The 13,835-nt window shown below is 47.0% G+C and overlaps 1 protein-coding gene across 1 annotated transcript in view; it reads right to left on the bottom strand.

Annotated features, from left to right (window-relative positions):
* The window catches only part of HYDIN (HYDIN, axonemal central pair apparatus protein), a 438,260-nt gene that overhangs the window by 72,916 nt on the left and 351,509 nt on the right, over positions 1 to 13,835 (bottom strand). The window contains 6 exon segments of the mRNA XM_025199799.1: positions 2,198 to 2,366; positions 4,565 to 4,706; positions 5,198 to 5,381; positions 8,728 to 8,865; positions 9,393 to 9,643; positions 13,762 to 13,835. The exon segment at positions 13,762 to 13,835 is cut by the window's right edge and continues 29 nt beyond it. Coding sequence (XP_025055584.1) covers positions 2,198 to 2,366; positions 4,565 to 4,706; positions 5,198 to 5,381; positions 8,728 to 8,865; positions 9,393 to 9,643; positions 13,762 to 13,835 — 958 coding nt within the window.

Genomic DNA, 13,835 nt, shown 5'->3' on the forward strand with positions numbered 1-13,835 from the left:
TCCTGCCTATGCAGGGGGTCGGACTCGATGATCTATTGAGGTCCCTTCCGACCCTAGCATCTATGAATCTATGAATCTTATCTCCTTCTACAAACAGGTCCCTCGTCACCTGGACATGGGAGACATGGGAGAGAAGGTTGACATTATATAACTAGACTTCCAAAAGCCTTTGATCTAGTATCCCACGATATCCTTGTGGAAAAAATGGAAGATTGTGGGCTTAGCTGCTCAACAGTTCAGTGGGTGGAAAACTGGCTGCATGGTAGGACCCAGAGAGTTCTCATGAATGGATCTCTGTTGTCCTGGCAAGAAATGGCCAGTGGTGTCCCTCCCCTCAGGGATCCATGCTTGGACCGGTGGTTTTCAACATCTTTATCAATGATTTGGATGTGGGGGTGAAAAGCTCATTGGCCAAGTTTGTGGACAACACCAAGTTATGAGGGAGCATGGCCATGCCAGAAGATAGGTTGCAGATACAGGTGGACCTGGACAGGCTGCAGAGTTGGGCAGACTGGAATCAGATGAAGTTCAACACTCAGAAATGTAAGGTGCTCCATCTGGTGGCAAACAATCCCCAACTTACCTACAGGCTTGGTGGCAACAATTTGACTTGCACCACAGCTGAAAGGGACCTAGGAGTAGTGACTGACCATCCTATGAACATGAGCTGGCAGTGCAATGCTGTGGCTATCAGGGCAAACAACACGCTGGCATGCATTAACCATTGCAATTCATACAAAACTAAGGGAGTGATACTCCCACTGTACTCGACACTGGTGAGACCACAACTGGATTACTGCATCCAGTTCTGGGTGCCACACTTCAAGAAGGCCGTGGAAAAACTTGAGAGGGTCCAGAGAAGAGCCATTTGGCTGATCAGGAACTTGCAAGACAAGCTATACGAGGAGAGACTGAGGGACTTGGGCCTCTTCAGCCTACAGAAGAAAAGGCTGAGAGGGGACTTGGTAATGGCTTACCACTACATCTTGGGAGTACATCAAGAACTTGGTGAACAGCTGGTCACCAGGGCGCCCCTGGGGAAGACCAGGAGCAATGGATACAAACTCCTGGAAGGTCACTTCAGGCTCAATTCCAGAAAAAACTCCTTCATAGTCAGGGTGTCCAGACTGTGGAATAAAGTCCCTCCAGTAGTGGTGCAGTCACCTACCCTGGAAATCTTCAAAAGGAGACTGGAGAGTCACTTCGCTGGGGTCACCTGACCCCAGTTGTCTTTTCCTGCCGAGTGCAAGGGGGGGAGGGGGAGGGGGGGGGGAAGGGGGACCCGGTGATCTACCAGGTCCCTTCCAGCCCCTAACAATCTATGAATCTATGAACAGTACCTCTGCATTAGGTTTGAATCTTCCAGCAGCACTAGCTGTGGTAGTTTTCTTTTCTTCCTAGAAGCTGGTTCTTTCAGAATACAAGTTAATTAAATAATTTTATTAATGTAGATGATTCTATTGCATCAGCTCAGCTACTGCCCATGAGTGAAACAATAAGAACACTGATACAAATGTTAGCTGAAATCCTAAACAGCTCTCACAAACTGAAAGAGAAACTCAGCCTGCCTGAATAGTTACAAAACTTTAGAGGCTCATTTTCAGAGGTGAACAGCAGCTATGAAATCAACAAGAGGTCTAGGTGCCCAGCATCTCTGATTACTATTGTAAGTCTAGCCCTGAATGTAAAATGAGTTAGTTGCATCAAGACCATTGGGGAAAAAAAATCCCAGACTGGGTAGTTGTCCAATGAGAATATCCTGTTCCCAGCCTAAAACATGGTGACAGTCCACACATTTGTATATGAGCATACTAGATGTCAAGTGGTAAAATGGAGAGAGATGCCAATTAACATACCAGGACCTAAAAACCTGTTCAAACTCCTAGGTCAAAACTGACATATGGAATAGCACCTAGAGAAGAAATGGAAGCCAGGACAGTCTCTGGAGAACCCTTGTTACATGGTCTGATTAGGAAATGCCACTGAGTGGGTAAACAGCAGGACTGAAGTTTACCAGGAGTCTTCAAAGACAGTCCTGTTTACTGTTCATTCCCAGCTACTAGTCCCTGGGAACAGCAATATCTGAGTGACCGAACTTCCAGTTGCTGTGGTGCTCAGTTGTTCCAGTGATGGGAACAATGCAGCAGATAAGGTCCATGAGGTAGAGGTAAGGATCTTTGTTAATGTAGCTGTGTACCTGCTTGCTTCCAAGCTGGCTTTTCTTTCCTGAGGGCTCGTCTTTTTCTTTGCTTATCTCCCTCTTCCATCGCTTGCTCTTCTTCTTCATCTCTTCCTCCTCTCGCAGGCGCTCAAGCTCTTGTTGCTGCCTCTTTTCCTCGAGTTCTCGAGCCAGCTTCTCCATCTCCCTTTAACAGAGCAGACAGAAAATGTATAGTAAGAGGGCCTTTGTACACACAACAAAATTGGCCTTTAAAGCGGCTTAATTGCCCTTTTGTGCTGCTTTAATGATGTCGTTATTTACACGCTCAGTGGCATATTCTGCTTTAATGGCATTGCTATTTACACCCTCAGTGGCGTATTCTGCTTTAAATGACTTTGTTACATAGCAAGGTAAAACCCATCCAAGGTGTTTTAGTTGCTACGTAACAAAGTGCAATGGTGCACAGGGCACTGAAAGCCAATGTGCTCGGGGAAGCTTGGGCTTGGTGGGCTTCCAGAACCCTGTGTACTGTCCCCACCACCATCTCATACCACCAGTACACCCAGCCATCTTCCTGTCACCTCCATGATGGTGGTGCCCTCCAGACAGCATCTGCCTGCTGGCACCTGGCCTGGGTGGTCCTGGGGGGTGGGGTGGGAAGGTGCCACCATTATGGAGAGAAGCACCGGGCCCTGCACAGCTCAGGCAGGCTCTGGGAGAAAAAAAGAAAAAGAAAAAAGATCAAGCTCCTTGCTGTTTTTCTTTTTAATTCAGTTGAGTTTGTCTGCATGAGCTGCCACTGGGTTGCACAGCCCCTGAGCTGCATGGGGCCCGGTGCTTCCCTCTGTGGTGGCGGGACCCCCTGGGACTGCCTGGGCCAGGTGCCAGTGGGCAGGTGCTACCTGGGGGGCACTGCCACTGCAGAGGGAAGCAGTGGGGTCCCACACAGCTCAGGGACCACTCGGCCCACCGGCAGCTTGCCTTCCTCCCTCTCTGCTTCTCACTGCAGGAGAGGCAGGTAGGATCTAAGGATCGGGCCCCTTAACCCTTGTGTACACGAGATGGGGCTTTAGTTCAGTTCAGTTCTCCCTAAATTGAAACGGTGGGTTTTTGAGTTTGGCAGAAGACCTGCTAAGCCAAGCTGGTCTTCTGCCACACTTGCTAGTTTTCCTGTGCATTGGGATGGTTTGTTCCCAATAATACGTTAAAGTAATGGAGAGACAGTGCAGTAAGGGCATAGAAAGTGAGACATATGCAAAGTAAAGAAATGAGAGGTGCAGATGTGCTCTGGATCTGCTCTAGCTCAGTCAGAAGTTTTGGTCCTGATTCAGTCATTCCTGGAAGAAGTCCTTAGTCCTTTAGAACCCATAGGCTCTAAAGTATCTATCACTCTGGGAAATGTGTGCTTTTCAGCAAGAGTCTGGTCTTGTGGACCCAAACCACTGACTCCACGGCTGGAAGGGACTATTAGATGATCCAGGCTGACTTATTCTAAGCATGTATTTGAAGCCAGAGTAACAGAGCTGTTCAGGCTAGAGTTAAGCATATGCCTAAGCTTTCTCTTGAACATGAATTCTTCCCTGAAACGAAATCTAATTCTCCATTTTGCACACCCTAGGCTATCGTTAGCTCTTCTGGCTCATGCCACTAAAGAGAAGTTGATGAAATGGGAATTGCAAAAACAGCACTGTAAGAACTTAACCTAGTTTGAGGATAACATCTCAGTTAAACCAATATAGTTCATATGCAGGCTTACAAAGACACAAGATCTCTCTGTGCCTCAAGGACAATTACCACTGAATTTTCATTTTAGTCTTTAGTTCGGCATTATTAAAATATGGTAGTGATGATGAGGACACCTAGCTCTGCCCAATCTGTTTCTTCAGTGGATCTCAAAATCACCTTACCGTATAATGAGACCTGTTCTACCACTGAGGAGATGGTACTGATGAACAGCGAGGTGAAAACCAAGGTTACCTAGAAATTCAGTAACAGCTGGGTAGAAACCTAGGTGTCTTGAGACCCTGGCTACAACTGGAGAAAGCAGAGGGCCCTTTGAGCTCAACTGGTTTCCTCTGGTGTGAGAGCAGAGTCTCTGTACCTCACTCTTGGGAGCTATAGCTCTTCCATTATGACCCAAAAAGAGAAACTGAAGTTCCCACTGCCACTTGTGATGGATACTTGCTCCTCACAGCTTACACATCAGAACAAAGACTCCTGTTTCATTGGACACACAAGCCAACTGTAAAATGGGTTGTTCCCAGTGGCACAGCACAGGGCAATGTTAACAGAAAAGGAACAGAGGGCATGGACCAAAAGATCCTCCCTGGAGATGGGGCAGTGAAGAAGTCCTGTTCTAGGAAGCTAAGCTACTTTGAAGCCATTGAGAAAAAGTTCACAAACCTCCTTTTCCGCTCCCGTAGGGCCTGAAGCAATTCATTATCAAACTGAATTTTCTGTTCCTCAGTGAGGGCATCATATTCTTCCTCATTCATCTCCTGGAGACGAGCCTTTTCTCTTGCAATAGCTTCATTCTTTTCCCATTCTTCAACACAGAGCAAAGAGAGAAACAGTTAACTAGCTGAAGCTATAGCTTAGTGTGCAGGATAGATTCGAGGATCTAAGTTTCTTCTCTGGTAGTAGCTTGCACTCCAGCTAGAGTCCCCAAGAACATGTATCCCTAAAGTTTGAATCCTACAGCATTGACCTTATTACACTGCATACATTATGAAATTAAATCCCAGAGCCATCATGGGAGCTACAGATACCAATGCTGGGAAAGGAAGCAGGTTGCTGACATTGTGATGCAAATGAGATATCCAATGAGATGCAGCCCCACCAGGAACACTCTGACTTCCTGTATTTTCATTGAAGAATCAGAATTTTCTGTTTTAAAACATTTTTGTGTCTATTCTCAACACAATTTTCCCAGAAAGGGGAAAATAAAAAGTGTTGTGACCAGATCTACTAGAGATGCCAAAACTGACACATGGATGTATGTGTGAGAGCACATCCTTCTGAGCACATCCTTCTTACCTTCTTGCTCTAACCTGGCCTTCTCTCTGGCTTTCATGGCAACATAATCCTGGAACAGGTTCACAAAGAAGATGTACCGCCGGTTGTTGATAGCTTTGAGTAAGCAGAGGAGAGCAGAAGACATACTACGTGTGAAGAGAGTCTCAAGGCCATCAAATACCACACCCCGATAGCAGTCACTCAGCTGTGAATAAAGATCAAAAGGGTAATTAAACCAAATATAAGACAGAGACACAGTATTCTCATTTGGTAAAAAGACTTGCTTTGATGTGAAAGCACATTAGCAGGCATCATCACTGGAGCATCTTCTAAATTAGGTATTTCATACTCCTGCTGGACTGTCACTGTACCTCATTAAAATGGAGTAAAGGGAATGCCCAAAACTCCAGTTCAGTTTCCAAAGAGGTTTATTCTAGACATATCCCAGCACCTGGATCTGTTTACTAGACACAGTTTTGGCAGATGAGATGCTTTACTGAAGTGTCAGTGATAGGCCAGTGCAATTAGAGGCAAAGAGAAAAGAATATACAAAGAAGGGAAAACCCAAAGCCAAGATGTCTTGTCTCCCTAGATGTGAGCCCATTTCCATTTAAGAGGACATTGGACATGTCCATGCTGCTAACCTCAAGAGAAGACTGAGGGGGGGAGGGGAGGCCGGGGGTCTTGTGGCAGTATACAAATTCACCAGTGGGGGGCAGCAGGGAATAGGAGATGCTCTATTTACCAGGGCACCCCTTGGAATAATCAGAAACAATAGCCACAAACTGATAGTCGATTTAGGTTGGACGTCAGAAAAAACTTCTTCACGGTTAGGGTTGCCAGGATCTGGAATTGGTTTCCAAGGGAGGTGGTAGTCTCCCCTACCTTGGGGGTCTTCAAGAGAAGACTGGACAAGCACCTGGCTGAGGTCATTTGACTCCAGCTTTTTTTCCTGCCAGTGGCAGGGGGTCGGATTCGATGATCCTTTGAGGTCCCTTCCAAACATAGCATCTATGAATCTATTAATCTTACTGTGCTTGGCAGTACTGAGCTGGAATATGCTGCATAATTGCTACCCAAGCTAATCAACTCTGTTCAGCTAAGTTAAACTAATTAGTCCACCTACAGTACCCCATGAATGTAGCTACACTATTTCCAGTATGAGAGGTATTGCATGTGGCTTGTTACAGTACAGCACCACCCAGCACAGACATGTCCGGTGTATTCCCAAATGCTGGAAATGTATTCATCCATTTAAAGTGAAGTATGGAGCAGACCATCCAGATAGAATTCTGCAGCCTTAAGGACTTCTTCCAGGAATGACTGAATCAGGATCAAAACTTCTGACTGAGCTAGAGCAAATCCAGAGCTCTTCTGCCCCTCTCATTTCTTTTCTTTGCATATGTCTCACTTTCTATGCCCTTACTGCACTCTCTCTCCATTACTTTAACATATCATTGGGAACAAACCATCCCGATGCACAGAAAAACTAGCAAGTATGGCAGAAGACCAGCTTGGCTTAGCAGGGAACTCTTCAGTAAACTAAATCACAAAAAGCAGATTATAAGAAGTGGAAACTTGCAGATATAACTAGGGAAGAATATAAGAGTAGTGCTTGGGCATGCAGGGATGAAGTCAGGAAGGCCAAAGCACAATGAGTTGCAGCTAGCAAGGGATGTGAAGGGTAACAAAGGGTTTCTATATGTGTCAGGAGCAAGAGGAGGATTGGGGAAATGGCGGATCCCTTACTGAATGGGGGAGGCAACCTTGTGACAGAGGATGCAAAAAAGGCTGAAGTGCACAACACCTTTTTTGCCTCCGTCTCCACAGGCAAGGGCAACTCCCAGACTACTGCACTGGGCAACACAGATTGGAGAGGAGGTGAGCAGCCAACAGTGGTGAAAGAACAGGTTAGGGACTACTTAGAAAAGCTGGATGTGTACAAGTTCATGGGGCCAGATGGGATATACCTGGGAGTGCTAAGGGAATTGGCTGATGTGATTGCAGAACAACTGGCCATCATTTTTGAAAACTCAGGAGAGGTCACAGATGATTGGAAAAGGGCAAACATAGTGCCCATATTTAAGAAAGGGAAGAAGGAGGATCCAGGGAACTACAGACCAGTCAACATCACCTCAGTCTCTAGAAAAATCATGGAGCAGATCCTCAAGAAATCCATTTGTAAGCACCTGGAGGAGAAAAGGATGATTAGGAACAGTCAGCATGGATTCAGCACGGGCAAATCATGACTGACCAACCTGAGTGCCTTCTATGATGAGGTGACTGGCTCTGTCAATGAGGGGAGACCGGTAGATGTGGTGTACCTTGATTTTAGCAAGGCTTTTGGTACCATCTCCCACATCATTCTCACAGGCAAACTAGGGAATTATGGGCTGGATGAGTGGACTGTAAGGTGGATAGAAAACTGGCTGGAGCATCAGGCTCAGAGAGTAGTAATCAATGGCTCAATGTCTAGTTGGCAGCAGGTATCAAGTGGCATCCCCCAGGGAGTTGGTCCGGGGGCTGGTTTTGTTCAATGTCTTCATCAACGACTTGGAAGATGGCATAGAGAGCACCCTCAGCAAGTCTGTATATAAGACGAAGCTGGGAGGAGTAGTAGATACACTGGAGGGTAGGGCTAGGATCCAGAGGGACCTAGACAAATTGGAGGATTGGGCCAAAATGAATCTCATGAGGTTCAACAAGGAGATGGGCAAAATTCTGCACTTAGGAACAATGCCATGTACCAGTACAGACTGGGGGCTGACTGGCTGGAGAGCAGCTCTGCAGAAAAAGACCTTGGGGTTAGAGTGGATAATAAGCTGAATATGAGCCAACAGTGTGCCCTAGTTGCCAAGAAAGCTAAAAGCATACTGGATTGCATTGGTAGGTGTGTTGCCAGTAGGTCAAGGGAAGTAATTATTCCCCTCTATTCAGCACTAGTGAGGTCACATCTGGAGGACTGTGTTCAGTTTTTTGGCCCCCCACTACAGAAAGGATGTGGACAAATTGGAGAGAGTTCAGCGGAGGGCAACAAAAATGGTGAGGGGGCTGGGGAACATGACTTATGAGGAAAGACTGAGGGTCTAGACAAGAGGAGACTGAGAGGAGACTTAATAGCAGTCTTCAAGTACCTGAAGGGGGTTCTGAAAGAGGATAGAGCTAGGCTATTCTCAGTGGTGGCAGATGACAGAACAAGGAGCAATGGTCTTAAGTTGCAGCAAAGGAAGTTTAGGTTAGTTATTAGGAAGAATTTTCTCACTAGGAGGGTAGTAAAATGCTGGAACAGGTTACGCAGAGAGGTGGTGGGAGCTTCATCCTTGGGAGTTTTCAAAACCCAGCTAGACAAAGCTTTGGCTGGGATGATCTAGTTGGGGCTGGTCCTACTTAGAGCAGGGTTGTTGGATTAGATGACCTCCTGAGGTCCTTTACAACCCTAACTTTCTATGATTTAAGCTTACCTTGGAAATAACCCATCCTCTTTCTCTCCCCCAAATACAACAGAATCTTGACCAACATTTACCCCTTGCCCAGAGGAAGGCCTGACACACCTGCATCCTCTCCGAGAGGATCTCCACCAGTAAGTCATCAGGAAGTATACAGCTCATCAGGCCAACCTCTCCTGCTACACTGGCACTGATGCTGAGCCGTCGCTGGACAGGAGCACTGGGAACTGGGCTGGAGGGAACCTGCAATGTTCACCACCACAGAAGGAAAAGAAGCTTCAGAAAAACCAGACAAACTAAGCAGTGGTGTTATCATGTGGGCCAATGTTCATGGGCAGGGCTGTCCCGGGAAGGGGGGCAAATTGGGGCGACCACCCCAGGCCCTGTGCTTTGGAGGGACCTGGGGAGCCAAGTGGAGCAGTTGTGGTGACTCTGAGCTGCCACCAGCTTCACGTCTGGTCACTTGGCACCCACTCCCCTGCTGCTGAATCCACCGCTGGCTGCCTTGCATCTGGAGGCAGGGCCCCACACAGGCTAATTTGCCCTTGGCTCCGCACCCTGCTTGGGTCGTCTCTGTTCACAGGGGAGCTGAACAAGACCAACAGGCTTATTTTCATTGGTGAATGCAAAGGACTCAGTCTTCAGAGAAGAAAGCCCAGTGCAGTAACCCACTGAGCCAGCACAGCTCTGAGGCAGGCTTTTCAGTTTCTCCAACACTGTTAGGAAATGATTGAAAAATCCTTTATTCACTGATACAGATAGCTTGTTACCTGTGACCCTGTTTGGTCTGACTGGTGCTGCTGCTGCTGCTGCTGCTTCTGTGACAGAGATGCATGGCCTTCGGACCTCCCCCTCCCTGTTGCTGTACTTCCTCTATAGCCCCGGGAGGTGACAGACTGTGGCCCAGTTTTACTCTCGGAGCTCTGCTGACTACCCTCTGAAGTGTGCTTGGCCAAAGCCTCAATGCTCAGTCTCGTGCTCAGAGGTGGTGGCACTCCAGAGAGCTCAGCCGACTGACCTGCTAGGATGAAAGACTAGTTCAGCTCCTTGCGGAACAACTCACAGCGAACCTGCACAAGAACATCTACAATGATTACCACTCTTCAAATGTGCAGGAGCCATATGCAAACCCACTGTGAAGAGGCACTTTATCCAAGTCACCCAAGCTGAGTCTAGTTATATGTTGGCTTTGCCTGTCTGCCCACACCAGCCAGTGGAGCTGAGCAGACACATGGAGGAGCATGATGCACCCTCCTAAGGGTGATATCTCCCCAAGCAGAGGATGTACCATCCTCTATATCCTCAAGCACTCCATGAGGGTTAGGTCCATCAAGCACAAGCCTATTATTAGTATCAGGAAAGGCAACCTGACCCTGCAGAAGAAACATCCTTGCCTGAATTTATTTTACTATCAAGCCATAGTATAAAGCAGGATGCTGCATTATAAAACCAGAGACGTTTGGTGCTCAGATACTATAGTGGGGCACAAAGTAACAAAGGCCCGTACCAAGTAAGTTAGGAGAGTAAATTAAGAGAGTACATTTTGTCAACCTTGCATGGGACCAACCTTGCATCAATAGCCAGCACTGCTTATTACCTGGCCAGAGGGCTGGAGAGCTGAAAGGCACTTCCAAATCAATGCACCTTCCTCCTGCCCCTCTCACACTACAAGGAGCAGAATATGTTCCAGCAAGGGGAAAAACAGGGCTAGAGGCAGATCCAGAGGTGGAACAGCAGCATGGCTACACTCCTTCTTCAGCTGTGCCCCACATGTGCAATGAGCTTTCAGCTTACTGGCACTCCAGTGTAGCTCCTGCTAGGAGCTCCCCACTGGTCAGTGTGGGCTCCATTCAGAGTTCCTGCTTTCAAGCTGCTGTGGAGCCTGATGCTTCTCTACCCTCCTCCTTTCCTGCCACTGAATTCAGATGCAGGGGAAAGGAAGGGAGCAGCAGCCAGTGACCCCATGCCAGTGAGCTCAGAGCTCACAGCACATGTGGAGCTCCATCGGGAGCTGGGGGGAACTCACTCGCATCCAGGATCACAGAGAGGGGCTGCAGCTACAGCCCCTTTCACTGTGTGGCACATTTTTAATGAGCTCTCTTCATTGAACATGTGCTCAACCGGTGAAGGGGACATGACATCCCCTCATCAAAATCCTGGATCTACCCATGAATGGAGTTACCCATTTCACCAAAATAAACAAGTCATCCTTCTGTATTAAAAAGCAAGAGATGGAGCCCAACACTTAAGGTGGAGGACACAGGTGGACCCTTTCAAAAGCACAGAGAGCCCATAACAGATTAGTGCCTATGAAGCTGATACTGCTTATGATGCATTTGTGCTGTGGGTAGACTCATGGCTTTGTTTTCCAGAGATGTCAACCCAGCACCTTACACCAGCCCCAATTCTTTCACTTTGAAGGACAGTTTTCAAGCAGCACTTTTCACTCAGTGTACATCCAACCCCCGCACTAAGCAGGAAAGATAACTGGGATAACCCGACCCTCAGTTATCTTTCCAGCTTGGTGCAGGGGGCTGGACCCAATGATCTTTGGAGGTCTCTTCCAGCCTTACAATCTATGAATCCTGCACCCTTCCCCCTGCAATGACAGCTCCATGTCCAATCAGCTCTGAAGGCTCAGAGGCTGAGTAATGCAAAACACACTTGCCAGATGCACCACAGTTTTGACAGATACAAGTTATAGGGTAATTCCAATCAGAGAAATGGAATTGGGTTCATTCTCAGTGAAGGCTTCATCCTGGAGATGAAAAGAATCAATGACAGATTGATGGCAGTGAAACTTTAAATAGAAGGGAAAGTAATTCACATCATCAATGCATATTATTCACAGGTGGGCTGCAACCAAGCAAAAATATGACATTATAACTACATTAGATGCATCTATAGAAGCTCTTCCATTTAATGAAAGGCTTATCTGAGAAGCAGATATGAACACACCTTGATAAATATTACAGAAAAATGATAAAGATCCTGGGGGTTACAAATATGGACAAAAGAATGAGGAAGGAGACACTTCGTTTGAGTATGCAAAGACCTCTAGTCTGCCATTGGTAAACATGCTTTTCAAGAAAAAAGATGAATGCTTAACCATTAACAAAAGCTAAATTGGCTTCATAATGACTAAAGAGATAAAGGAAGTAGAAGATTGTAAAGTGATTCTCAGTGTGAGTATAATGGCCAAACATAGTGCCCTAATGGCTGATCTGGGTTATTACCCTGGGATACAGTAAGTTAGAAAGAGAACATAAGCGAAAGATTAAGCAGTGGCAGCTAGATCATGGCAATAAACCAGCACAACATAACGAAGTCAATTTACAGTCTTATGACTATGAAGAGCCTGTGGTCAATATGCTTTGGGATGAAGGCAAGTAGGTTACTTTACACTTGCTAAAAAAGTGTTGGGTAAAACCAAAAAAATAAAGAGAATTAAACAAGAAATATGTTGGTAGAATAGTAAGGTCCAGAAAATGGCCAAAGACAAGAAAGGAGTACTCAGTAAAGCACAAAAATCAAAAAAAGATGTGTGTAACATTTCATTCAGGGCCAGTCCTGGGCCCTGTTATGGTTTGGGCTTGCCAGTCAGACCAAAGGCTGTCTTGGGACTTACCTCGGGGCCCCAGGGTTGTGGAATGGACTCTGGGAGACCGTGGCTGGCCACCCAGAAACTGGCTGATTCTAAACTGGGCGGCTCAGGCATCGCGCTGTCATGTGCGGCTGGAGTGGACTCCCATTGGGTGCTGGAAGTTCCACTGGAAGCTCAAAGGAGCTACCAACATACAAGCAGGTCCCTCAGAGAGGGAAGGCATGAGACTGACTAGGATTGTACAGGCTGTGTGGAGACGCAGAATAGAAGCTGGAGTCAGAGCTGAGACCGGAGTGGGAAGGCTGGAGCCAGAGCTGGGACCAGAGCTGGGAGGCAGGGCCAGAGCTGGAGCTGACAGGCAGAGCCAGAGCCAGAGCTGGAGGACAGAGCTAGAGCCTGGTCCAGAGCCAGAAGGCAGAGCTGGAGCCAGAGACAGGATACCTGACAATAGACTCCCTTTGGAGGGCCAAAGAAGATGAGCCCAGACTGGGAAGCATGGGTGGAACTGTTAAGACTGTAACCAAGACCCATCTGGGAGTGGAAAGGTGCAGGCTGTAGGGAAGGAGGAGCCCTGTGAAAAAAAATGTTGCCCTCACAGCATACCACTGATCATGACTAATACCTCACCTCCCTTTTCTCTTTTCTAATTGTTTGAACATCAAGACATGGCAGATAAGTAGCAAGGTAAACTCTGAAGTGAGGAGAGTGAGTGAGTGAGATGTCCTCAGGACATGTTCTCTTACAATGTGAACAAGTAGTTTATACCATTGTTGCCTGATCTATCAAGCCCTGTGAGCCAAAATAGTGGTGCAGGGCTGGTCCACAGCCAGATGTAGCTTGTGAGGTGAGTCTGTGGTTGGATCTGGCATGTGGGGCCAGCCCTGGACACCGGGTCAGACCCGCAGATTGACCCCAATTACCTAATTGGCCCTGGGTGCAGGATCACACCTGGCCCCATACCCCAGACCATGCCATGGACCAGCTCCAACATGCCAAATCTGCTGAATAATAGAGCAGTGCAGAGAAAGTGGCTTTAAGATACCAGCTGCCCTTGTCTTAGGATAAGGCTGAAGAAGAAAAAGAAGGAATGCCTAAGTGTGAAGACACAAGAGAGACAGAGATTGTAATTGCCACAATCTATGTTAAACTATAAGCAGGAACTGCATTACAGGGGGTTCTATGTCTCTAATCCCCAATTTTCTTTTTGATTTCAAGGCTCCAATCCCATAACTGTGTTCAACCCTCTCAACTAGAGGTAGGAATGTAGCTGAAAATAAAGATTATTTGATATTCCTGCTTCCACCATCTATAGAGTTCTTCTTGGTACCTCATACACAGGCACATCAAAGCTCTCTTCATGCATCTCTAAGTATTTCATAGGCCTCCATGGGTCACTGAAGAATTTTTTATACAATGTGAAGAAAATGAAGGAATGACAGGGCTGTATTACTGAAATGGGACAGTGGTTGTGTCTGCCATTTTTCTGTGCGGCACAGCTGTCCAGTCTTTATGCTCCTGATGTTTGGATTGCTTACCAGCCTCCTCTGCCTCCCGCTGTGCCTGCTCTATGGTGGCCTTGATACACAGCTCCCTTGCGCGAAGCCCTGCT

The sequence above is a fragment of the Alligator sinensis genome, unplaced genomic scaffold (assembly GCF_000455745.1).
Source record: "Alligator sinensis unplaced genomic scaffold, ASM45574v1 scaffold203_1, whole genome shotgun sequence".
Taxonomy (NCBI): domain Eukaryota; kingdom Metazoa; phylum Chordata; order Crocodylia; family Alligatoridae; genus Alligator; species Alligator sinensis.